The sequence below is a fragment of the Rhineura floridana genome, chromosome 6, assembly GCF_030035675.1.
Source record: "Rhineura floridana isolate rRhiFlo1 chromosome 6, rRhiFlo1.hap2, whole genome shotgun sequence".
In the NCBI taxonomy this organism is placed as follows: domain Eukaryota; kingdom Metazoa; phylum Chordata; class Lepidosauria; order Squamata; family Rhineuridae; genus Rhineura; species Rhineura floridana.
The window spans coordinates 42,498,665-42,524,669 of NC_084485.1; the positions used below are offsets into that span (position 1 = coordinate 42,498,665).

General features: G+C 40.5%; 2 protein-coding genes across 6 annotated transcripts in view; both read right to left on the reverse strand.

Moving 5' to 3' along the window:
• Positions 1-261: 261 nt before the first annotated feature.
• Positions 262-21,818, reverse strand: IFT52 (intraflagellar transport 52). Of its 2 annotated transcripts, none has more exons than XM_061631551.1 (14): positions 21,222-21,310; positions 19,293-19,417; positions 18,351-18,438; positions 17,269-17,398; positions 16,243-16,318; positions 16,063-16,131; positions 15,315-15,441; positions 11,781-11,867; positions 9,730-9,798; positions 8,781-8,935; positions 7,622-7,709; positions 6,743-6,851; positions 3,869-4,014; positions 262-630 (listed from the first exon to the last, which is right to left on the reverse strand). In XM_061631551.1, the coding sequence occupies exons 1-14, from the start codon at positions 21,243-21,245 to the stop codon at positions 583-585; spliced, it is 1,341 nt and encodes a 446-aa protein (XP_061487535.1). In that variant the 5' UTR covers positions 21,246-21,310; the 3' UTR covers positions 262-582. The 2 variants fall into 2 exon arrangements, with proteins under 2 accessions (XP_061487535.1, XP_061487536.1); XM_061631552.1 differs by lacking the exon at positions 21,222-21,310 and adding an exon at positions 21,687-21,818 and having other exon boundaries at positions 263-630.
• A 1,700-nt stretch (positions 21,819-23,518) lies between these two features.
• SGK2 (serum/glucocorticoid regulated kinase 2) overlaps positions 23,519-26,005 on the reverse strand; it is a 69,722-nt gene continuing 67,235 nt past the window's right edge. For all 4 annotated transcript variants that reach the window (XM_061631555.1, XM_061631553.1, XM_061631556.1 and 1 more), the window contains one exon: positions 23,519-25,544. In XM_061631555.1, coding sequence (XP_061487539.1) covers positions 25,392-25,544 — 153 coding nt within the window. In that variant the 3' untranslated portion in view covers positions 23,519-25,391. The remainder of the gene's footprint in view (positions 25,545-26,005) is intronic.

Below are 26,005 nucleotides of genomic sequence, written 5' to 3' on the forward strand. Positions count from 1 at the left end.
TCTTCCATCTTACTTGTTTTAGGATACATTCCCCTTAAAATATTCAGGATACGGTGGCAGCAGGGTAGTTATAGTAAAGATCAACCAAGGTTATTAGTCCAACTGTGCAAAATCTTGTGCAAAAGGGAGCTCGAACGCTTGTGACAATATCCACCTTTATAGCTATATGCTGTTCGTTATATAGTCATGCTTTTACTTTCTAGATTATCTGCCCCTTTTCTACTGTACATGTATATTATATTAATCCACACACAGAAGCTTAAGGGGGACACACACCCAAAAACAAGAGCTTTATTATGTACAAAATGCTATCTTTATTTTTTTTAAATAGAAATGTTAAATATGGAAAGCTTCATACATAAGAACTTATCAAAATTATTGCTGCCTATAAGGCAATCCCTCATTTGGCACTGCAGTTTTAGACTATCTACATATGTCTAAGGTATCACAGGCTATAGAAAAATGGCAGGAAAAACAAAGTCAGTTTATTGAACTAAAAATGAAATAAAATATTAAAATAATCTGTTGTATTATCCTTCCCTCCTCCATCAAATTTCCTGTGTCTGGGAAAAAGGTAAGTATTCAAAAGCCACCCTGGAAGTCAGCATCACTTGTATCAATATCATGTTCCTTTGAAGAAAAGAAAAAGGATATTTTTCAATACATGTAAATAACTCCAAGGTCATTTTAGCATTTGAAAATTTTGAAAGAAATTTAAAATCTTTTTATTTTACAGTCTAGCATTTGGTACTGCAAAAATGAAACATGAACTTAATGTCACTGTGATTAATGAACAAGATATTTTAGTGCTGTAGCAGTATCTCAGCTCAATTCAGATCACTTCATTCATCACCTCTATCCATGGTTTAATCTGCACAATCCCATTTCTCTGTTGGCAATGATTTCTTCTTTCGAGTTGTCTATTTCTTTTGTCTTTAAAATGCTGGACATTTCCTTCCCCAACCACAAAGGGAGCATATAATGAATCGCAACATTGTTCAATCACATCATTGGTTTAATATCTTCTTGGGAGAAGATACAACAGACCGGTACTTGGAGGACTCAAGGCAACGCATACTTTGAAGGACTGTAAACAGTGTGTAATATATGGACAACCGTTATGAGCACATTGTGGGATGACTGTTTGCTTTATCATGGTCATTCAAAGAAACCCAGAAGCAGAGCCTTTATCAGGGCCATGACTTGGAATGGCACCAGTTATTTGCATTATGTTCCAGGGCACAGCACACAGAAAAGTCTGGTGCAGACAATACTATGCAGATATCTGGCTGGTATCATATTCACTAAAAGGCAAAAAAAAACCCTTTGCAGTTTAAGAATGTACCTATAGCCAGCAGATACTTCTATCAAACTTTTATAAGCAGGGAGATTGGGCAGCTATACTGAATGCATCAGGGGAGCAGGAGACCTGACCTCTGAGATATTGTACTACCCTATAAAGTTGTACAAATGCAAACACAATTTGGGTTGGTCTTTCACAATCCAATCCATTTCTGGTGTAGCTTGGAAGAATTTGATAACATGTGCCTCTGAGCATATGGTAAGTGAATTTCTCTGCTTTTTAAGTAAGAAATGGGATCCTGTGTAAGTTTGCTGAGAATGGATTGATCATTTGCATGCTTATTGAATTCAATGGGATTTACTCCCCTGCAATCATGTTTAGGATAGGTGAAACTGACCCCAGGGGGATAGGGAAGGGAAGAGGAGAAAGGGCTGGGGCAGGGAAAGATGAGGGTAGGTTTGATCATTTGCATGCTTATTGAGTTCAGTGGGATGTACTCCCATGCAATCATGCTCAGGATAGGTAAAACTGACTATGGGGGAGGAGGAGAAGGGAGGAAGGGGAGAGGACAGGAGAGGGAAGGAGGAAGGGAGCAGAGAGGGGGAGGAAAGAGGGGGAGGGGATTGGAAGGGGAGGGAGTTAGGGGGAAGGAAGGACTAAGAGGGGCAAGATAGGAGAAGGAGAAGGGAGAGCAGGTTTGATCATTTGCATGCTTTTTGAGTTCAATGAGATTTACTCCTGTGCAATCACACTTAGGATAAGTAAATGACTATGGGGGAGTAGAAAGTGGAGGGAGGGCTGAAGTGGGCAGGGGAGAAAGAAGAAAGAAAAGGGGCGGGGAGAGGCAGGTTTGATCATTTGCATGCTTGAGTTCAATGGGATTTACTCCCATGCAATCATGCTTAGAATAGGTAAAAACTGACCATGGGGGGGGGAGAAGGGGGAGGACAGCGGAGGGGATTGGAAGGGGAGGAGAAAGGGGCAAAAGGGAGGGAATAGGAGGGAGGAGGAGGAGGAGGGTAGGGCAGGTTTCATCATGTACATGCTTTTTGAGTGCAGTGGGATTTACTCCTGTACAATCACGCTTAGGATAGGTGAAACTGACCTGGTGGAGAGGAGGGGGGAAAGGGAGGAGAGGAGCTTGAGTGGGTGGGCAATGGTCAGAGGGGAAGCCCCTTTCCTTTTCAAAAGCAAAACATTGTGAACAGTATCATTCTTTTTCAGGGTCTCTCCCACCTTTTTATTCTACAGCAGGCACATGTAGTCTCCCACCCAAATTTAAACCAAAGCTGTCCCTGGCCACACCCACATCAGACCTTTATTTCACTTTAGACAGTCATAGTTTTCCCCAAAGAATCCTGGGAAGTGTAGTTTGTAAAGAGTGCTGAGAGGTGCTAGGAGATGCCCTGTTCCCCTCATAGAGCTGCAATCCCCAGAAGAGGGGCTGACTGTTAAGCCACTCTGACCACTGGAGCTCTGTCAGGGGAATAGGAGTTTCCTAACAACTCTCAGCACCCTTCACAAACTACACTTCCCAGGATTTTTGAGAGAAGCCATGACTGTCTAAGAGTGAAACAAAGATCTGGCATAGGTGTGGCCCCCTGATTACCAAGCCAAACAGCTGTGAGGCTGGCTTTTAGAACACTGACAGTTCTTACTGAGCATGCCCGACACTATAATAGAATTCAAAATTTCTTAAATGCATTGTTTTTAACTTATGAACTGCAGAAGATAAAGGTCAGAGTATGGGGCAAGGTCAGTAATAGGATTACAGGTACTCAGTGAACATGGCTGATCTTTAATTTCAACAAATTATGAGAACTCTGACAGAAAAAAGTCCAAAAGGACAGTGGAAAAAGATACCTCTGTTCAAAGATGATTAAAAATACCTGCACTTGTTCCTAGAAACAGAGATGAAGGTTTTGAGTTCCTGGATTTTATGGCCCAGGGTAGACATAACATTCCTAAACTCCCAACTATGTTTAACAGATGAAGAGTACACCTTGCAGGTTCACATGCTCTTACTCCCCCTCCCTCTTGCAAATTCCCCTTCCCATTTTCAGAGCTAACCATCAATTCTGTATGAATGTTTACACTAACCAGTTTGTTTCAAACCAATCTGCAGTCATGGCTAGAAGTGGGATTGAAAACTCTGGTTTCAAGTAACCTTAGTTAGCACTGATACTGGTGCACAGGTAACACTGCCACAGTTATCCAAAAAAATGGGAGGGGGAGGTGATTACCATACAAGGAAGGAGGAGACATCCTATATCTGCACTGGATCTATATTCACCTAGGAATTTAATATTGTTTTCTATAAAGAACACTCAGAATCACAAAGTTGGAAAACGTTCTCCCCCCTCCCCCCTTTTTGTTTGAAAGAGCTGTTGGATCCAAGTATACAATTTGTTTAAAAAGCAAGTAAGATTTTAAATCTCATTTTATGATTAATTTTAATGTGGTGCCTCTACAGTAGATAAGGGGTAGGCTCTCCCAGAAACCTGTCTTTTATATCTCCCTAAGAATCATCAGACATGGCTGCAAGGAAAATGTCCAATAGTTTACCTGATTTAGCTTCTTAAACTCCACCACTTGGAAGAAAATGTGCTCCAGGACATGTTTGGCATCTTGCTGCTCCTTTGGCAGTTTATTAGTTACCCCTAGGATATCACCACATTTTCTGACATAGAATTCCAGATCATCTTCAGTACCTAGCAAGAAAACAAAATATGCCAACACACAAAATTTGAAAGATTGTTTGAAGTTATTACACATGTCCATAAGAAGAGCTGGTATGGAGAACTTCTAGCCCTCCAGATGTTCATAGAATCATAAAATAGTAGAGTTGGAAGGGGCCTATAAGGCTATAGACTCCAACTCCCTGCTCAGTGCAGAAATCCAACTAAAGCACTGGCTGGGGCTGATAGGAATTGGAGTCCAACAACATCTGGAGGGTCACAGGTTTCTCATCCTGATTTAGAGTACCTCAGCTTCTAAAAACATAGATTAGCATAGAGGAAATTGTTGTTATGCGTCTTCAAGTCAATTATGACTTATGGCGACCGTATGAATCAGCAACCTCCAAGAGCATCTGTCATGAACCACCCTGTTCAGATCTTGTAAGTTCAGGTCTGTGGCTTCCTTTATGGAATCAATCCATCTTGTTTGGTTTTCCTCCTTTTCTACTCCCTTCTGTTTTTCCCAGCATTATTGTCTTTTCTAGTGAGTCATATCTTCTCATTATGTATCCAAAGTATGATAATCTCAGTTTCTTCATTTTAGCTGCCACTGATTGTTCTAGTATAATTTGTTTTAACACCCAATTATGTCTTTTTCAAGTTCCATGTTATCCGCAAAGCTCTCGTCCAACACCACATTTCAAATGTTGATTTTTCTCTTATCCACTTTTTTCACTGTCCAACTTTCACATACATACAGAGAGATTGGAAATACCATGGTCTGAACGATCCTGACTTTGGTGTTCAATGATCCACCTTTGCATTTGAGGACCTTTTCTAGTTCTCACATAGCTGCCCTCCCCAGTCCTAGCCTTCTTCTGATTTCTTGACTATTGTCTCCATTTTGGTTAATGACTGCTCCAAGGTATTGATAATCCTTGACAAGTTCAATGTCCTCATTGTCAACTTTAAAGTTACATAAATCTTCTGTTGTCATTACTTTCATCTTTTTGACATTCAGCTGTAGTTCAGCTTTTGTGCTTTCCTCTTTAACTTTCATCAACATTCGTTTCAAATCATTACTGGTTTCTGCTTAAGAGTATGGTGTTGCCTGCATATCTTAAATTATTGATATTTCTCCCTCCAATTTTTACACCTCCTTCATCTTGGTCCAATCCAGCTTTCCACATATGTTCTGTGTATAAACAATATTTAAGAACTCACAAAGAATATGTATTCTTCGCACCAGTAGTCAATAGGAAGGTACATCTGGGAAAAGTAATGAAACTGACAGGTGTCACTGCTATTATCTACCAACATCTCACATTTCTCTTTAATAAATATCACACTTGCCTTATTCTCCCAACTGGAGCACTTTGAGGTTGTTTTTTTTTAAGGGTCAGATTCTGTGCACTCAATATTAATAAAACTCATGGGATCCATGCTACTACCCACCCTGATAGGGAACTAGTGCAGTACAGTGGCAAAAATTGATCTGTCAACCAGAAGCTTCTGACATGAACCCAGCTATGAGGAAAGGTACTATTTGGACACAGACTTAGAAGAGCCCATCCACAGCATTTATTGAATAATACCTCTTCAAAGCAAAATGGAAACCTATGGACCCAATTTTCATCAATTTTAGTTTAAAATCTTAGCTCAATGTGAGGAACTTTAGGTGCACAACGAAGGTGTTTAGAGGATTTTAAAGCAGCATTTCTCAAATGGCAGGCTGGGGATCAACATTAGGCCTCAGTTCACTTTCAGCTGGGCTCGATGCCATCTCACTCCTCGGCCTTGCCATAGCCTTTGTTGGGGACCAGTGCCAGCACCAGCAGCTCTTTGCACGGCAAGTGCAAAAGACACATACGGGAGACAGCGAGGCTGTAGCACGCCAAGTTGAAGAGAAGGGAAAGCAAGAGAGTCAGGAAGAAGATGATGGAAGGACTGAGTGGCTGACTAAGTAAGAGAAAGAAGGGGAAAGAGGGAGGCAAAAGGGACAGATGGACTGAGAGGAAGAAGCGCCCAGGCCTGCTCCTGTGCCTTCAGGCCCCTTTGCTTCACACATATACTTCCCATATCCGGTTTTCTGCCGAGCCAGGAAGCCTCTCCTGAGAAATTCTACAGCGAAAGCCACCTGCTCTACCTTGAACAATAACCTGGCATTGGGCAACAGCACTGAGAACTGAACAGCTGGTGTGTGTGCCCACAAGTAAGGGAGAGAGAAGGTGGAAGTGAATAAATGTGGCTGGCAGATATAAAAGTTTGGGAGGGGAGGCAAGAAGGTCTCTTTCTTCTGAGGGAAAAGGGCTAGAGAAAAAGAGTTTTTTTATTTATATATAATAAAACATAAATACAAAATGAAAAGCCGTCTTCATTTACAGCCTCTGAATCGGTAAATTCTGCCTAAAATGGGGAGACTAAGTCCCAATAGCTCCAGAGATAATATTGAAGAAAGCCCAACTATGGAATTCCTTGTCACAAGGAAATCACTATGTCAAACAATTTAGCAATTTCCAAAGAGGGACAGGCTGATCGTTCCAAACTCTGACTCTATCCACTACCGTTTTGTGACTGGCTCCATACCTGCACTGTGAATGGCTCCCAGTAATTTTCCAATTTCTCAAGTATGCCCTGATGGTAAAAAGTTCTCTGATCTAAAGTGTTCTAAAAGCCCCATTTCACCTTGAGAGTTTCCCTCCTCATCCTATACATTAGTATTAGCTTACAAATCCCAAGTTCAAATGTTTGTACTACTTACATTTGTTTGTTATTTGAGCAAGGCGAGCTTTCTCAGAAGAGAAAGTTTCATCCAAATCAAACAGGTCGAGGCTGGGAGGTGGCAGCTCTCTGAAGGCTGGTGGGAAAACCTACGAAAAGATGTATCAGGCCCAGTCTCTTCGTACTTGTTCAAAGAAAGAGTACTGGTGCAGATTCGATGTGCAATTTAGTATCTTGTTTATACTATGAGAGCCTCAGAAAACAAATCAAGCTATTCTATTTATAGTCTATTCATAAATATGTAAAAGTTTGACCTTTCTGAATTCATTTTTAGGAAAAGCAGTGAAATCTAGCTTAAGAATTTTGGTGTGAGGAAAGCAAGCAACAGATGTCTTGTTTCTTAATTGCATAGTTTCAGGTAATGGCAGGCTTACAGTATGTTCAGGGCATAACGTGAACTTAGAGAAATAAAATTACTTGTAAAGACGTGACATCTAAAATAAATTAGGCTAGCAATGTAGGGTATTTTCTAACTCTGAGGAATGACAGACAGAACATTCTGCTTGGGTTAAACCTTTCCTCATTTCTACTGGCCTTTCCCTTAAAAACAAACATATTGCCACATACTTCACAGACCTGCTTCAACACAGAATCATAGAATAGTAGAATTGGAAGGGGCCTACAAGGCCATCGAGTCCAACCCCCTGCTCAATGCAGGAATCCAAACATGCATCTTATCTTTCAGCTGTCTTGTCCATATGACCTGCTTGATCCTCCCTTGCTACCCTATAAGGTTTGAACCCTCCTCCCAAACACCTATATTGTGTTGCCTCTTCTGTCTTTGAAATCACTCAAGACCCACCTGTTCACCCTATTAGTATATGTCTGCCACCTTTCCTCTCCTATGACTGTTACTCACAGCTGGTTGGAGTGCAGGCAGCGGAGTTTCAAACTGAGGTTGAATTAGCTGGAGTGGTTCATATTTCACATTCAGCTGTTCATAAGATCTGCAACATATAACAATGCATACAATTTGCAGCATTGGCCAAATGTTTCTTGCTTTAGAGTTCTGGTATGTATTATTAACAACTTTTACTAATTCCACCAGTCCAGGATAAACACTAACTTAATGATGCCAAATTATAAACAGGGTTAGAAGTGTACAGGCGTGAAAGCCAAAATTCATCCACCTTTTTATTGGTAGCATATGACATATTGAAATTCAAGCCCTCTGACAAATGTCCATTGCCCAATTCAAAGTGCTAATACTAACCTTTAAAACTCTAAAACTTTTGGGGCCAAGTTATTTGAAGGATTGCCTGTGCCCATATGAACCCTGATGAGATTGGCATCAGAGGCCCTACTTGTTGGACTGCCTTTAAGATTGACAGGAACTGAGGAGCCTTTTATCAGTGGCTCCTGTTCTGTGGAACTCCCTCCCAAGAGATGTATGGTTCGTCCTCTCAAGTCTTGGCATTCAAAAGGGCTTTAAAAACTTACCTCTTTCAAGTGCCTTTTAACTGATGCACTTTTAGCTGCTGCCTAAATCATATTGTTGCCTACTTTGGTATATTTTTTAAAGCATTTAACATAATGTACTGTTATTGCAATTTAATGTTTATACTGTTGTTCGCCGCCTTGAAAGGACTTTGTCCAGAAAGACAGCCTATACATACTTTAAATAAATAAATTGGCCTAACATCTCATGAATTTGTGACTATCATTAGAGATATTCTTAATTTAACAAGAAAATTTACACTAAGTTGGATTAAGACTTTACTGACTGTGAATGGAAGATCTCCTTCTGTCCAGAAGAGGCTTTTGATCCAGCCGAGGGATACCAGTGGCGGAAAGGGGTGGGTGGGGGAGGCAACTCTTGCTGATTCCTGCAGCCCCTAGTGCTCCCTCCCACACCGTGCTGTATGGTCCCCCAACCATCCTGAAGCAGAGTTTCAGAGAGTCCAAGGGGCTTCAAGCAGATGGGGAAAATTGGTAAAAATCACTTCCCCTCTCCTGCTGCTGGGAGAAAAATCTGCATTCAACCCATTGTTTTGAGAGAAATACATGAGATCACTGACTTGATGATTTTGGGAAGTGCTGTAGTATCCAGCTGGTAAATTGACATGTCAAAGAGTGTTGTGAAGTCTCGTGGATTCTCATCTCCCTCCTGCAGGCAAACTCGCAGTCTCTCTGACAAGGTAGCTATATCTGGAAGCATTGTATAATCAGATATCTGGCGGGGGGGGGGGGAAGGAAAGGCATTGCCGTGAGCAAAGAAACAGCTCACACTAAAAATGGAAACTTGTCAGTGAAATAATCAACTGCATGATTAAAGAAATATATCTTAAAGCGTTTATCCAATAAATAATACACTGAAACGTAACAGTGTGGATTTTAATCTAGTTTGGCCTATTATCCAATCAGCAGGGCTGTAAACAGTTATACACATGTCTTGATACAAGAAACAGATTTTAAAAGGCTTTTCAACCATAAAGGTCAAAATAAATTTATCTTCAGCATGTCCACCAAATTCACAAAATATTGCATACTGTTTTATTTTTTACAGTAAAATCCATTAGTTGATGGCAGACACCATAGAACATAAGGTTAGCATTGTTTACTGTCTCAGTGTATGTTCTTTGCAATGGGACATTATTACAAACTGCTAAGTAATTTAAAGTTTGAGATAATGGGAAAGTTGACACAATAACAGAACTAAAGAAACTTTACAGAACCAAGTATCAAAATTAACAGCTCAACTTTTTTCCCTTTAAGTAGCCAACATGTTCTTGGACTCCAACCCCCATAAGCCCCAGCCAACATGGCCAATCATCAGGGATTATGGGAGTTGTAGTCCATAACACCTGGAGGGCACCACATTGGCTACCTCAGCTTCAAGCTTATCAAGGCTTCCATCTTGGCAGGGACCAAAAACACACAACAAATACAGAAATGAAATAAACTTGGCAACTGTATTTTATGACAGACAAGACTAAAGTCAACAACTATCAGACTGGTTTCTCTTACCTCTGGATCTTCTGCATCAATCTGGTTTAAATGGATGTCACTTGTTGTAAGCCACTGGAAAAGTACATCCTAAGAAAGCAAAGAGCCCTGTTTTGGTTGTGCAACTGTTGAAATGATTAATAGTAACATGGGGGGGGGGAAGGAAGTTCCTTGGCATATACAACTGATCACACTTAGTGGGAGAGACAGATATGTGAATAGGCTGGAAACAGGAAACATTGTTTACAGTAAATGATTACAAGAGAGATAGTGGCTGTGTTCAGACATGATGCTCAACCAGTCTCGTCATTAATCGTTTGCCTGGTCACCACTGGCAACTAGGGATTCTACAGCTATGAAATTGCCTCCAGGTGAGTGATTGGGCTAGAAGGCAAGAGACAGAGTGCCCTGTTTCACCAGCCCAATCTTTTCCATACTGGCTGCAGAACTATGTCACCTCCTCCATGACAAGCATGGAAGCCAATCTGGCTTGTGAAGCAGAGTGTTCTGTCCCTGCTTCTCTAGCTTGATCAATTTGCATGAAGCGCCTCCTGAGCCAGCTCCAGTGGTACCCACCACCCTCATTTTCCCAGAATGCCTCTGGGCTCAGAGAGGGGAAAAAAGCAACCCCTTTCCCATGCTACTGCTTTGCAAGGGCTAAGAAGAAGAGAGCGACCAGGGAAGATGGCGATGAAAAAGTATATGCATGGGGGGACCAAAGAATTTTAATAACCAGCATATAATTTTAATAGCCTACTTTTTTAGCTATAAGAGATACCCAGAGGTGAGTAACTTTTGGGGTCTTACCAACCAGACTGCACTAAACCATAGCTTGGTGTGACTTGAACAAGCCTTGGTGAGCCTCATTTAATGTATTCCCCACTTCCCACATACCCAGGAGGAGAACTTCAGAACCTTTTGCTTCTGGACCAATGAAGTGTGACTAACACTGACTACGTTTTAATATACATGAACAAACTATCTCTGCAGTGTCTTCTTCATGCAATGACCCTTATGTGCAAAGTGGTTTGTCTCATGACTGACTCTTTTTCATACAGAGACTCAGACATTCCTAGAAGCATAATGAACAAGCTTAATGCAATGGGAATGATTTACATGGCAACTCTCTCTATAATCTACATGTTACAGCAGCCAACACAAAGAGGTTATTGTAAGGACTTCAACATAGCCACTCACTGGATGTTAATTCTGTTAATAAGATTCTTAGGAGATCACTTCCCTTCATGGTTCTCCCTTTACATTTCAGGCACATATTAGTTCACTGTTTCTTTGGAAGTTTAAGGCTACAGGTTCTATACACACTTAAACAGGAATTTAAGGGGTTGCCTAGTGGGGTGAAGTTGCTCCACTTACTGGGAGAGACAGGGGCACAGTGACAGCAAAATTGGGGCTCCACATGTGCACCAGCAGGAGCACTGGGTTGGCTCTGCCAGTGCACCTACACAGCCCCAACCTCACCATCTTGCCCCTCCCAGTAAGTGGTAACAATTAAAAAAAAAATGAAATTCAAATACAATTAGGGGATACACATAAACATTGTTTTCACTGTCACATTACAGAGCCACTCATCTAGTATTAACAGTTAAACAAGATCAATAGAGGAGCATGATTTTTATAAATTATAGTTTTGAGGTCCAAATTTCACATAGTCAAAATGCCACTTTATATCTCATTTAGAGATGTTTGAAAATCACTTTAATTAAGTAAGAAAGGTATATATGAACCTTCATCAGACCTACTCAGCTCTATGCAGACACCAAGGTAATAATAACCAACAAGGTAACAGAACTGAGTGGAGTTACAGCAGTTGCAGAGAGACACCAGTGTCTAATCTGATTGGCCTAGCATCAATGTCCCACAAGGCTATTACAAAAGAAACTACATATGATATGGTTTGAAGGAAGGAATAAAGTAGTAAAAACTTGCTATGGTTGAAAAGTAAGCTCACTCTGTTGAATATCTCCTAAGCTTCAAAAGAAACCTCATCAACTGATCATTCGAAGGCACATAGGATTAAAAGATTAGCAATGAATTTTACAACAGAGGCTCACCATAATCTTGCTGTTTTCTTCTTTTTCCAAATATTGGTCACTGAACATGTGACAAGATCCTAATACAGCTAACTTGCCACCTTGATTCTATCAAAGAAGAAATTAATAGAACACATTCAATACATCATACATGACATCAATGCATTATTTTATCAGGTGCACTTTTTATATTACACTACCTTAAAACTGCATTACTTTAGTGCGGGGGGGGGGACATAATCTCCTCTATACCATGCAGGCCAAATCTGGTATGTGAGTGAGACTGTGCACCTGTCAATCACCATGTCACAATGACATCAGGTGATGTTTACCAGGACTTCAAAGCACCGCCCAGGGTTTGCAAAGAGTCCTGTGCAGTGCTCTGAAGCACTGCTGATCAGCAGCCTTGAAGTTACCACCCAGCTGATGAGCAGTGACTTCAAGTCTGCTTTCTGCAGGGATTAGCTGCACAACTGAGTTTCCCATGAGGAACTTGGCCATATAGCTGATCCAGTCATGTCTCTACCTGCTCCACCCCCGACATCACATGACATCTGATTTGGGGTAGGTCAGCGTGGTTCGGTGAAAACAGCCTAGCTGGCTTAACTGGGACAGTGCTGGGCCAAATCTAGCCCACAGTCCAGATGTTTCCCATGCCTGGTTTAGCAATGCCAAGGAGATAATTGTTGGTCTAGCTAAAGGTCTGAGCACAGGCACTGGGTGTTCCAGTGATGCCAAAAAGGAAAGTATTATTTTGTTGCCTTAACAAGGATGATTCAAGGTTTATACCACTATTCTCCAGTTCACGTTAGTTGAGTCAGGATAGGATTTAATCAGTATGCACTGTTAACCCATTCACAGAGAACAGCACAGCCCCACCCTATAGCTACAATCCTATGCCCACCTACCTGGGAATCTGCCCCATGGTACTCAGTGGGAATTATTTTTGTGTAGACATATAGGATTGCACTGTTAGCTACTTATAAAGACAGCTGACAAGGTACATAGACTTGTGTGCTTAGCAGTCTAAATTAAAAACCTAAGAGCCCTGCTGGATCAGACCAAGGCACATCTATTTCAGCATCCTGTTTTAGCAGTGGCCATCAAAATGCCTATGGGAAGCCAACAGCAGGATCTTGGTGCAACAGCACTCTCCCCACTTGTGATTCTCCAAAACTGGTATTCAGTGGCATACTGCCTCCTGCTGCAAAATACAATGTCAAGATATGCTTCTGCTCTCTTAAGAAGCTGAATTATCACATTAAAAAAACAAGTATTTCAAGCCAGCAGAATAAAAATTTACTATCAATAATACAAACTTCTGGTGCAACCTCTTCCCCAACAAATCCCAAATACCTTCAAAGAGATTTCTAATCTAGATTGAGCACATATGGGCGATATCCAATGAAGCCCACCAACTTGCACAACGAAAATTCACTTGCAACTGGACTTCTGGTTTCCATTCTCCCCCCCTCCAGCCCCCACATACTCCCAAAATCTGTTCTGGAGGGTCCACAACACTCCACAGCAGATTTGGGGGGGGATAGTTGGGGCTACAAGGAGGAGTGAAAACAGAAACCCTGTTACGTGAGCCTGCTCGTCAACAGAATGTCTGTACTACTATAAAGCTGATGGGTAGCTCCCAGGAAGGACAGCTGTCTTATATAGTAAAGAAACTTCTTTTGGTTTCTCAGCTCTTATTTTTCCCATTTAGTTAGTAAAAGTATCTATCTGTGGTCTATTGCCATTCTTTCCCCTACCTCCTCATTTGTCTGAAACAGACTCTAAAATTTCCATTTAATCCTTTTCTCTGTTCTAACAGACATTCTGCTATTTTCTTGCAGGATTTTATCTGTAATTTCATCCCACTAGACAAGGGAGAAGAGATGTCTAAATAAAGACTAATTCTCCTACCCTGTGTTACTTGTTTAATGCAATTTATCCAGGCAGGAAAAGTAAGAGTTGAGAATTATGGAGGAAATAACAGCCAGGTTCCAATGAGCCCTGGGGAGAGCTTCTACCTCTGCTTGGGGACTTTTGAAGCCCATTGCTTTTCTATCAAAGCCCATCATGTTCTCTGGAAAATTGCTCCACAAAGATGGGGGAACTCTCCAAAGAAGATTCCAAGAAAACATGAGGAGTTGCGGTTAGAAAGAAAAATCTGGAAAACCCTGGTGTTATGCCTCCATCAGATGAGTCCTCAGAGGAGGATGAGTAGCAGAGGATTGGCGCAGCAGACCCAAGAGAGGGAACAAACAGACCCATCCCAGAAGCAGCTCCAAACCCCCCACCACTGGAAGATGTTCAGGATACAGTTGAGGCCCCTCAGTCAGACTCAGGGAGTGAACAGGAGGCCCCTCCACTCCCTGCAGAGCGAAGGCGCCTGTGAGTAGCAGAGCATTGCAGGAGTTCTGGCCATTTAAGGCTACAAGCTCCTGGGAGTCAGAGGGCTGATTGCTAGCACCTGAACCATGGAGGGGAGCTTAAAAGGCAGTGAGATATCAGTTGTCCTTTGCTGGAAGCTATGTCAAGACACCAGCAACAGACCCTTGCCAGACATGCCTTGAAACCTGGACTGCCTTCGGTACAATATTGGACCTTGCTTTGTTCACTGACTTTGCCTTTTGGAGGATGACCTGGTAAGCTCACTGAGACCCCTTGACCTCCTCCGTTGCTTATCTGCTTTACAACCAAGCCACTGCATAGGCAGTGGACGGCTAATTTTTACAGCACCATATACCACCTCGGTGCAGCCCGTAGAGACTGACACCTGGTGCATATACAGGTCTTGGGCAAATATACAGGACTCATTTGATTCCCTTTGTTTTTTTCCTCATGCCACTGCAGAAAAGATGAGACACTAAAATTAATTTGTCCAATAAAAAGCTCAGCATCAAGAACACCATCCATCATTTTACACAAATCTATGTATGTGTTAAAGGCTCATGTAAATTATGAATGCACAGATACTACATGTGCTGTTGGGGTTGAAATAAAGAAAACAGTGCAAGGCATAATGGCTGTCATAAATGGGTTAAACTGTGTGTATAACCTGTCAACCTATCTTGTTTTTATTCATTTCAGTTGAATTTTTGTAGATGTTTAACATTCTGTTATCTTTCCCAAATCTTTTGGGATAAGCTAAGAAAATAAATAAATAAATAAAATGAACAAAATATTTACCATACTATATTTAAGGATAGTAAATTACACTAATAAGGAAGCAAAAATACTACAATGCAAATTTAGAGCAGGGCCTATTTTTAGTTTTATTCACTGTTCAGCACTTTGTGTTAGAAGTGTTTTAGAAACAGTAATAATTGTTATTACTAACAACTGATAAACTGGAGGACAATTACAGTAACTGTTCAATATGCTTCCATGCCCCCCCTCACAAATAGGTTAACTCCTTTCACAGGTCCCAGCTGAAATGAGCTTTTATCTGAATGTTTTCCTACCAAAGTTGCACAAGATGTGCAAGTAAGTAATAAATATGTACAAAGATATAAAAACACCATGTTTTAGAAGTATTTGATGGTTCATGTAATTACGTACCTTATAATGATAAAAAGCCAAGATGGGTCTATTAAGAGGAAAGCAGACAGAGCCCGTGGACAGAACAGCCACTGCTGGTTTCATCACATTTAGCGTAGCACCAAATGGATACACATAAGTGAGAGCCCTTCATAAGTAATACAAAGACTGTCATAAGCATTTTCTGTATTTCACAAAATTACAGTGCTTTTAGATATAATTAACCACAGAATTTGCCGTTCTCTCTGTTCACACCCTTTCCTGTTCGCTCTGTTGGCAATTTTTTTCCCTAACCAAAAAATTACCTCATCTTTGTAGCACTCTAGAATTCATACTAACGGCTTACCAAAACACCATGAGTGGAAGAACAATGCATTTGTACTGTGAGTGGAAGAGGCCTTTCAATAGTGGAAAGGCACCTTTAGATCTAAGTTAATAATCAAAAGGATTATACTTTACAATGTATAAAAATCCTGTTTTCTTGCTTTTGGTGGTGACCTGTTTAGAGCACACATAAAAAGTCTCTATCACGCATTATGCAAAACTGTCCCATTCCTTGGATTTTGTAGATGCAAAACTGTCCCATTCCTTGGATTTTGTTGTATAACTCCCCTTGAACAGCATTTTAAAAATCAAAACATAGAATCTTAGGCATTCTATAGAATATTCTAGAAATTTCAAGACCACTTCCCCCACAACATAATACTTTATTATAAATTTTAGGATAAAGATTCATGGTATCTGTAACAGTTAGAAAGAAGATACTTACTGTGAATCATTTCCACTATCTTCATCTATTATCCCAGACACTGTTTTTCCTGCAGCTCTACTGATTTCCCTTTTTGGTGGAAGCACAAAAGTAACTGTGATTCATATTCTCAAACTATAGCAAAATTATACAAGACAAAATTTGCGTGCATGCAAACACCATCCAGCACCAAATAATTACCGATTTAAAACTCCATTGGAGACCAAGGCTTCTTTAGGATGGAAGTATTTATAATATACATTTCTCACCACAGCATCTAAACAGAAATGAAAAATAAGTCTGTTTTTCCAGCAAAGTGCAATGCTGTAAATTATGAAATATGGATTGTAGTTTCTGGTTCTTGCTAGTTGCATTAGGGCAATGGTCACCAACACAGCACCCGCAGGTGCACCTGTAGAGGTCTTGCCTGGCACCCACAGGATCTACTCTTCCCACTAAAGTTAGACTTGAAGAAAGCATCCCATTGCAGTCAATAGAATAGGTTGCAATATGTGTGTGGTGCCCACAACAATTTCTCCAGTTTGCAAAAGTGCCAGGGGCCCTAAATAGTTGGCAACCCCTGCATTAGGAAAAGTTACTTTCCTTAGGGCATTTCTATAACAAGAAATGTATGTACAAGTGCTGCAACTTGTCAGGCTATTCACTTTAGACCAAGACCCTTCTATACCTCGCATTAATCCACCTTGCTCAAGCCCTTGTGTATTGCTACTGCTGTGTTCTTGCTTCTACTGAATACGGCTCATGCACTGAAGACACAGAGAGGAGGGGGCAGCTGAATATTCTAACTTGCAGTGCACATTGGTTTAAAGTAAAAGGCCTGGAAAGCTACAGTGCCACTGACATGGCAGTGCCACACCAAGGCAATACAGCAGGAGATGTTCACTTGGAGCCTGAAAAGACAGTCACATTGCACACCTTTCTTTCTGTTCACACAGAGTTCAGGCCTACAGCCACAGCAAATATCTCTCAGCTTTGGATGTAATTTATTGTAGTATTCACTTGCCTAGTATTGTAAAATCAGCAGGAAAGAAGATGGCAAAGCTACAATCAAACTTCGTTGCTAGCTCTTTAGGAGCCTAACAGGATTGATTTAATAAAATGTTCAAACCGATATAAATTGGTCACTTGTTTGTAATGTCCACCTATGGAATCTGAACATATTCTCAAGATTGAAAAAAGAAAGCCTGTCATTTGTTCAGTTATTACCATTATTGACCATGATCCCATATTCTTCTAATAAGAAGTTGATGTTGGTGTCGTATCGAGATTCACCACCTTCTCCCAGCATCACCAAAATATCCCCACCACTTTCTAGATACTTCTTCAGAACCTCAAACTGAAAAGAAAAAAAGCACAAAAAGCTAGTCCTTTTACAACAAAGTGTTAAGTCATGGAATAAAATATTTACCTTCTTTTACCTAGTTTAACCCTTGAAAATGAAAACAATTACACTATACAACTTCTGCATGCTTATAAATACCACCCCCTTTGATAAGGAAACTTCTTCCTATTTTCTTACCATTTTAATCCTAAAAATGGTTAGCTTAAGCAGAGCAAACAGATATTTACAAGCCAACACACAATCTACTGTCTAGCATACAGCAGAGATGGATTGACTTCAGTCTGGCATAGTCCATATTCTTTTCTTTCTTTGGTTTTAATCTATGAGTCTGACGATGTGTTTTAAATTTATCAATTATGAGTACATACTCAGAATCTATTAACAGTTATGGCACAATTAATCTGCATTAAGTAATTCTCAGTAGGCACTTGTGCCTAATTATATAAGAAGTGCTTTAAAAGGTTCACTTAGGCTGAAACCCTAACCCCACTTACCTGGGAGTAAGGCCCATTGAATTCATTAGGACTTACTTCTGAGAAGACATGGTTAGAATTGGACTAATAAAGAATATTAGTCTAGCATTCTTTGCAAGAATCCTAACAGCAGCAGGCATTAGGTGATCCATTAGTAATCAGCCAACAGTCCACATGAAGACTATAATCTACTTTCAGTCCACCCTGACATTCATACAGGGTGAAGCAGTATGGCTCTGACACATTTTCAAGGCAACAATCCTACCCCAGGACTTATAAACAAGATGACCAGCATCTGTAGCATCCTGTTCTGCTCTTATGAATCCAAAAGACCCACAGGATGCCATACAAGAAAATCACCAAATTCCTCAGTTGTTATCTCTGCAAGGAAGTAACAGGACTGAACTACTAGACAACATCAGCAAGAAGTAGATCTTTAAGAAATTATTAAGGTGTTTATGATAACTACATACTTCAGCAGCTGTGAACTTTTCTCTGGGTCCTGATGTAATCCACAGTTTTACTCCAGCCAGCTTTTCTGAAGTAATCTCATCTTTTAAACTGTGGGCAAATGAACAAGAGGATAAATTATCCTGCAGTCTTAAGGGGAAGTCATCAGAGGCAGCATGTATCATGTGGCAAACAACAATCCCAGGTTTGGATGTAACACAAAGCCAGCAACAGTAGTATGTTTCCTCCCAGTGCAAGATGGGAGGAACAAAAGAGTCATCTGAGATTCGTACATAGTAAACAATGGCTTACTGTGACATCCCAGCTGGGTCAATGTCTCAACCTTCAAGACAAATGTTTCATTAAAATATATTTTGCATTTTCTTCGCTTTGAGAATGGCTACAGGAGTAAGAAGGTATTCAGCCTTGAAATAAAGATTCACATCCTGAACAAGAGCACCAAATTTCATTCCAGTAACAAACATTCAAGGGAATTATATTACAAACTACTGAGAACAACTGCAAAGTGCATAGGCATATTAAGGCCTCATTTCACTTGTACAGTTATTCCTATAATGCAGATGAAGGGCTGAGGCTCAAAGATCAGTGGCTTGCATAAGTCCATCTAGTAAAGCTGTGGTAGAGGTGAGACTTGAATACAGAATCCACATACTGCCACTACACTACACCAACAAAAGAAGCATGTTTAAAATCTGTAATTAGTTTAATAATATAGAGATTTTGTACACAAAATGGGTGAGCAAAAATATATGATTCAAGGGAAGACATTGTCCTGGGTACTTTTAAGCATTTTTATGCCTTCATCAAACATCAGTGCTGGTCTAGAAACAAAAGATGACTTGCTCTGTTCACATCTCACCTTTTCATCTCATAAGGCAACGGTAAAATGCAGGCACAGCTAATAGATATCATAAAAGATAAGAAATAACATGTGCTCCACTCACCCCTGTATTTTCCAGTTACTACGAAGCTTTTTTTGTAGAATCCTATAGCCATTGTTCATAGTAAAAATTTCCTTTTTGGAAGCATTGAAGATTATTATATTCCGAAACTCTCCCTCCATAGTCACCTCAGAAAGGGAAGAACACAGTCACGTAAATAATAAACAAAGACAACAAGTGCTATCATTATTCATAATCTCTATGATCTTGTTTTGCCCACAGATCAATGTGGAATAACGAATCCCATACTAGTCAAACCAAATCATGTTTTATTGATTGTTTTAGCAGAAGGATGGACAGAAAGTAAATCTGGACATGGTATTAGATCTCTGGGTGATTTGCAGCAGGTCAACAAGGATTTCTGACTCCTAACTTCCAAAATGACCCCCCCCCAAAAAAAACCCTCATGAAAACGAAGAAAGCTTGGGCTAACAGTGATATTTTTGTGTGATAGGACTGTGAGCTCAGTTCAGTTCTGGGCTCAGCATTCTGAGGCCCCATCTACACTATATTTTCAAAACAGCATAATGTCACTTTACATAGTTTTGGCTTCCCCCAAAATAATCATGGGAACTATAGTTTGTTAAGAGTGCTGACAGTTGTTAGGAGCAGAGCTTGGCAAAGTTACTTTTTTAAACTACAACTCCCATCAGCCCCAGCCAGCATGGCCACTGGATTGGGCTGATGGGAGTTGTAGTTCAAAAAAATAACTTTTCCAAGCTCTGGTTAGGAGACCCCCATTCCCCTGGGTAGAGGGCTTGATTGTTAAGAAGCTCTATGAAGAGAATAGGTGTCTTCTAACAAGTCTCAGCATCCTTAAAAAACTGCAGTTCCCAACATTCTTTGGGGGAAGCCATGACTGCTTAAAGTGGTATTATGCTGCTTTAATTATGCAATGCAGATGGGGCCTTTGTTTACGTCTTTTGCATCAAGCTCCAGGTGGTGGATCTAAAGGTTTTAATAAAAAAACAAAATAAACCCTGAAAACCTGGTCTCCCCACTCCTGTTCTAGCAATGAAATCATGACAATAAAATAGCAATATCAGGGCCAGGTTCCTTGATCTTGAGCTGTATTACTACCTGCATCCTCTCTGAACTATAATTCCCAGGACTCTTTGGGGGAAACTATGACAGTTAATGAACTGGTAGAAAACCAATACAAGTGTGCAGATATGCCCAAAGCATTTGCAGTTAGAAATATAAGGGTAATTCTATTGGTCAGTCTATGATTGGGCACTGAGAAACAGAAATACAGGGGAAAATGTAAAAGCTGGATCTAGTAATTCAAAAACAGATCTGCTTGAGTTTGTGTGATTTTTACCAAAACCACCACTAAACCACACATCACATCTGTCTCCACCGACAGCACCAAACAAACCACATATCCAGTACTTTCCACTGCCATTATGGTGCAAAAACATGGATCTAGGGCATAGATCCTTATATTCTTTGGATTTTAATAGGCATCCCTCCCCCAAACCACCATCAAATTATGTTACATCTGTATCCACAGACTGGTGGATACCAGACTGCACCAAAAAAACCATGGATCCACTGCTTCAAAGTGCCAACATGGGATAGATGTGATGTGTGATTTGATGGTAGTTTTTTGGGGGGGGTAATTTGTTTTGGGGAAAACTGCATAAAAATCATTCAAGTTTATAGGATTCCAAGTTTTGTGCCACAATGTATGGAAACTGTGTACTGTATGATTTAGTCCATAGATATATATGTGATCTGTGTTTTAATGGTGGTTTCGGCATATCCCATGGGAAAAAAACAAAGCAAATTCAAAAGGATCAGTTTTTTATTTACTAGACTGTACTTCTACAAGTAAGAATAATGCTGGGGAAAACAGAAGGGAGTAGGAAAAGAGGAAGACCAAACAAGAGATGGACTGATTCCATAAGGAAGCCACAGACTTGAACTTACAAGATCTTGAACAGGGTGGTTCATAACAGATGCTATTGGAGGTTGCTAATTCATAGGGTTGCCATAAGTCGTAATCGACTTGAAGGCACATTAACAACAAGCTTCTACAAGACTTGCCACCTTTTCTCTGGCTGGGCTCCTGTGCAGTAAATTGCAATATAAGCCAGAAACTTAACGGCTGCAGTTGCTACAGGACAGAAATGCACTACTAGGCACAGCTGAAATTCTAACTATCACACCAGGTGTTAAAGGCACAGAAGCCTTACTAGGAAAAGTGTTAGCAGGTCTACCACAGAATAAGCCACCACAATCTACCGCTATGCAAAAGGGCAGAAGATGGAAAAATCTCGGGGGAGGCCGATGGAAAAACCTCGTATCTACTAACTAACCCGTCACCTCCATAAACGGCCCAAGGGAGAGAGGAGTTCCAACTCATGCGGGAAAACCCCAATAAAGTTAATTTACCTGCGGAGTCGCCACCATCTTTTGGCGGTCCTTCCAACCGCGGAGCAGCAACAAAGCGCGGTAACTAAGGGCCGCTCCCTCCTTAGCAACGCGAGTTCGCGCTAGCTGCGCATGCGCCTATAGAGGCTTTGCGAGCAAAAGCTGGAGAAGGGCAGAGGAGGACAGACGTGATGACGACATAGGCCCGCCTATAGTCTCTTTGAGCCTAGGGAAGGAATTCAACGGTGGAATCTTTCGTTCTTGAAGAGGGGAGAAGCGGACTCTGCCAACGTCGGGAAGGGGATGAGAAATGTGTCTTATCAACTGTTTTATTTTGGAAGGGCATTAGATACAGAATTGAGCACTTAATGTGGAAAGTTTAAATATCTGAGTTACTCCAGCTGTCTGCTTGTACTCTCCCAGGTTCGTGCTGAGTAGCACCATGCTCTTAAAACGTAAAAACCAAGGAGCCTCTCTTCCTCATAAGATGGCTAATTTTCTATTGCCAAATTAAAAGATGAAATGCATCACCAAATATGCTAATTTATATGTATAGATGCACATTTAGAAATCGTTATGATTTAATAGAAATACTATGTATCCCACCATGGTAGGGAAGATTGTGACCTGTGTGCTTGTTTGGTCACTCTGATGTTCAGATGCTAATTGTTATTAGTCATCTTCAAGACCTCTGCCCTCCCCTTCTCACAGCTCTTTGTCTTTAAACTGGACCGCCCTTCCAACAGAGGACTGCCCTCAGTAACCTAGGACAGATGGCCAACTTGACCCCCGCCCCCGGCTGCTACTGTAAAGGTTTCTTCATCCCAAACTTGTTGGCAAGAGCTGTAAGGCACAAGCAAGGGATACGAGGCTTTCAGCTAGGTATGCGGAACTGTAGAACCCACCCCACCTCTTCGTAATGGATTTCAATAATAACCGTTTGGAGAGAGGAAAATGCAGACTAGGAGTGCAGAATCCCAACCTATTTCATTCTTTGTTTTCAGATCAGGCTACACACTCTTGTCTCATTCAGAAGGAATGGTATTTGGGGACGGTTTTTCAAACCACTCCATAGATGGCCATTCACCTTAACTGTACTTCATTCCAATGGTCATTTTAAATAAATTATTTTAGATGTTTTTACACCTTAATAGAATTACAATGTATGTATATTATGGTTCAAATTATAACAATACATATATAGAATATTAGCCTAAAAGAATTGGACAAAATAGTAAATATTGAAAACCATTAGCATTGCCGACTAAATGATCAGTCTGCTGCAGTAAAGGGTTATTGGGCCTATTTAAGATACATTTAAGCTCTAATAAATTATCACTTAATGTACTGTTTGCATCTCATTGCCATTCAATTCTCACCTCACAATTTTTCTTTTACACCCTATGTATGCATGTACATACACCTGCCAACTAGGTTTTTCACCATGCATCTAATGAAGTGGGCTTTAATCCATCAAAGCATAACCGATAATAAATAATTTAATCTTTGGGATGCCAGGACTTTGTTTTTAATGTCCATATTGTGCTTTGATTTGTAGAACATACAAAAAAGTTTATTAAGTGGTTTGGTGAGAATTCCAGCAATTTTCTAGTGGAGGGCAAAAAAAACCTTTTCAGTGTAGAGCAGAATCACTGTCCTAGATTGATGTGTACACAGTTATGTGGTGATCATTACGGAACATATTGGTTCTGAAAGCCTATTGCTGTATTTCTTTCCTGCCTGATTTGCGTTTAGTACTTAAAACCTTGGATATGTAAAAAGGACAGAAGATAGTTATTTTTTACACAATCACCTAAACCTTACTATAAAAATGCACATTGGTGATTTGGCATGCAACAGTTCTCTTTAAAACATATTATACATTTTTATTAATGTGTTAAATATTAAACAGAATAAAAACTGGGGCTAAGGGAAGAGCATAAGATAAAATGCAAGTGTCTTTCAACACAGTTATGGAGTTATCTCAGCATATCAACAAGATCCAGAGAGGAGCAGTCAGGCAAGACTGTCATATGAACCAATTCATTTTGTCCCCCACTGTAGCCTTGACAACAAAGAGAAAAAAAGGATTCCCACAGCAAGCCTGGACACTAGAGGCATTTCTTAATACATAGTTCAATGTTGTAGTTTGTAAAAATTAAAATGCATAGACAGAATGGATGCTTTTCAAACTAGACCTGGGCATAGCTGTTGTTTTTTAAAGGCAGGTACAAAGGCACCCAAAGTGGCAGTCATTAATATACAATAGTATGCGTTACTTATCACAGCTGGGTTCTCTGTACCCCAGGTGGCTATACACCTTGATCTTTGTGCTGTTTTAAAGAGCAAAAAGAAAGTTCTGCTTTACATCAGATCAGTAAATGCATTCACATTTGTGCTCATATGCATACTGGCAGCACATTCTAGACAACTCTACTCCCCCTTCCTCATAGTTCATCAGCAGGGTGGATATGTTTTGCCTTTGGCTGCTACTGGCAGCAGGAGAAAATCATTTATAGAAACAGCTTGCTTGGTTATTTAATCCAAGAACTTGTATATTCATGTTTTGTAAAAAGACCCCTTACCAGTCTATGAAGAATGGATAATCTGAAATTATTCAGACTGGCAGATCAATGATTAAAGTGTTCTATAAGAACACCCTGGGACAGATAACAATTTGGTGTAAAACCAGGGTAATGAAACTGCTCACTGAGGCAGCTATAGTTGTACCAGCTGGAGGCTGGCGCTCTCTGTTTTGGAAATAAAAGATGACACATTAGTACCATTCTTCTGTTCTCTTAATCAGCAGGTCTTTTAAAAACAGATCTATTTTTTGCTTTATGTTTTTAAAAACAAAATCCATTGCCTATTCTTTATCCAGGCACTAAAGAGGTAGTTATGACCAGACACTTACTGCTGTGTAGATTTCAGGTACAAGGGGGGGGAAATGTTAGCAGTGTGAGTTGGCAACATTTTCAAGGTAAAATGAAAAATCACTAAATCTAGTGATGTGATAGGGCTACTCCCATCAGTGCCAGTTAAGTGGGGAGCAGTGCTTTCAGTTGTGAAAAGAAACGCTCATGCAAATTATAGTTTGCATCACTTCTGTTAGTTACAAGGAACTGGGGAGGAGGCTCCTGGATTCTCCAGGCAGCCCCAAAGGCCTTTTCTAAGTATCCCTTAGGGGTAGCCAATGTGGAACCCTACAAATGTTTTTGGACTACAACTCCCATCAGCTCCTGGCAGCATGTCCAGTGTTTGGAGATGATGGGAGCTGTAGCCCAACAATATCTGGACGGCTATCCCTGGCCTGAGTATGTAACCAGAAAACATGGACCTAGCTGGAGTAGCACCATAAGTTAAGGTGTCAAAGAATCCAAAAGGTAGCATACCAAATGTAAACCTACCAAAGCCAGAACAATTGGTTATCTAGAATATCTTCGGTGGCAATCCAAACAGAGGTTAACCTGCATTCCCATAAGAGGACATCAATTTTGGCACAAGATTGTATCATTAAATGAGTTCAAGTCTGTAGAAATAAACTAATTCTAGACAGGATAATCAGCATTTCCTCAGAGAAACATTCACATCATGAGGTCTTGTATTTCAAGGCAGAAGAACTTGGTTCTGTTCCAGTTAGAAGATTAGTCAAAGTGTAGTAGCTTCCTCTCTGTTCATATAAAGAGCGAAAACTGGGTTTCTCAAGCCTCATTTACACAGGTTGCTTTAGTCTTCATCATTCGGTGCATAAGAAAAACCCAGAAAAGCATCTGTGGCACTGGAACTACTAGCAGCTAAATCAGGGGTACGTATGATGGAGCTAGAGACTGCTTCCCGAGTAAATTCTGGGTCAAAATGCCGTAGATCAGCAGGACCAGCCTTGAAAAGGAAAAACAAGTTATTTTCCCCCCAATGAGCCAGCTTCAGCTTAAGATAGCAACAGCTAATACTGTTTCTATGATCATCAATGACAGAGGAGGTAAGAACATATGAAAAAGTCACTTGGATTAGACCCTCATGGATCTAGTCCAACATCCTGTTTCCCACAATGGTCAACCAGATGCCTCTTGTTGTTCCGCAGTGATTGGTACTCAGAGGCATACTACCTCCAATACAGAAGGTAGCATATAGCCATCATGACCTAGCCTTTATAGCATTATCCTCCCTCAGTTTGTCTTAACACCCCTTGTAAAGTCATGTAAGTTGATGGCTACTGAATTCCATAGGTTAACTATGCATTGTGTGAAAAAGTACTTCCTTTTCTCTGTCCTGAATCTCCCACTTCACTGGATGTCCCCCAGTTCTGAAAGAGGTGGAAGAATGATCCACTGTACAACATG

Bases quoted from the DNA above. Each gene is read 5' to 3' on its own strand.
- IFT52 (XM_061631551.1), bottom strand. From the start codon at position 21,245: ATGAACCACCCTGTTCAAGATCTT. The intron at 16,319-17,268 runs GTAATAACTGAA...ATTTCTGTTTAG, and splicing joins TGGGATCATGGTCAATAATG to ATGCTGTGGTGAGAAATGTA. The intron at 631-3,868 runs GTAAACTATTGG...TTTTCTTCAAAG, and splicing joins AGTTTAAGAAGCTAAATCAG to GAACATGATATTGATACAAG.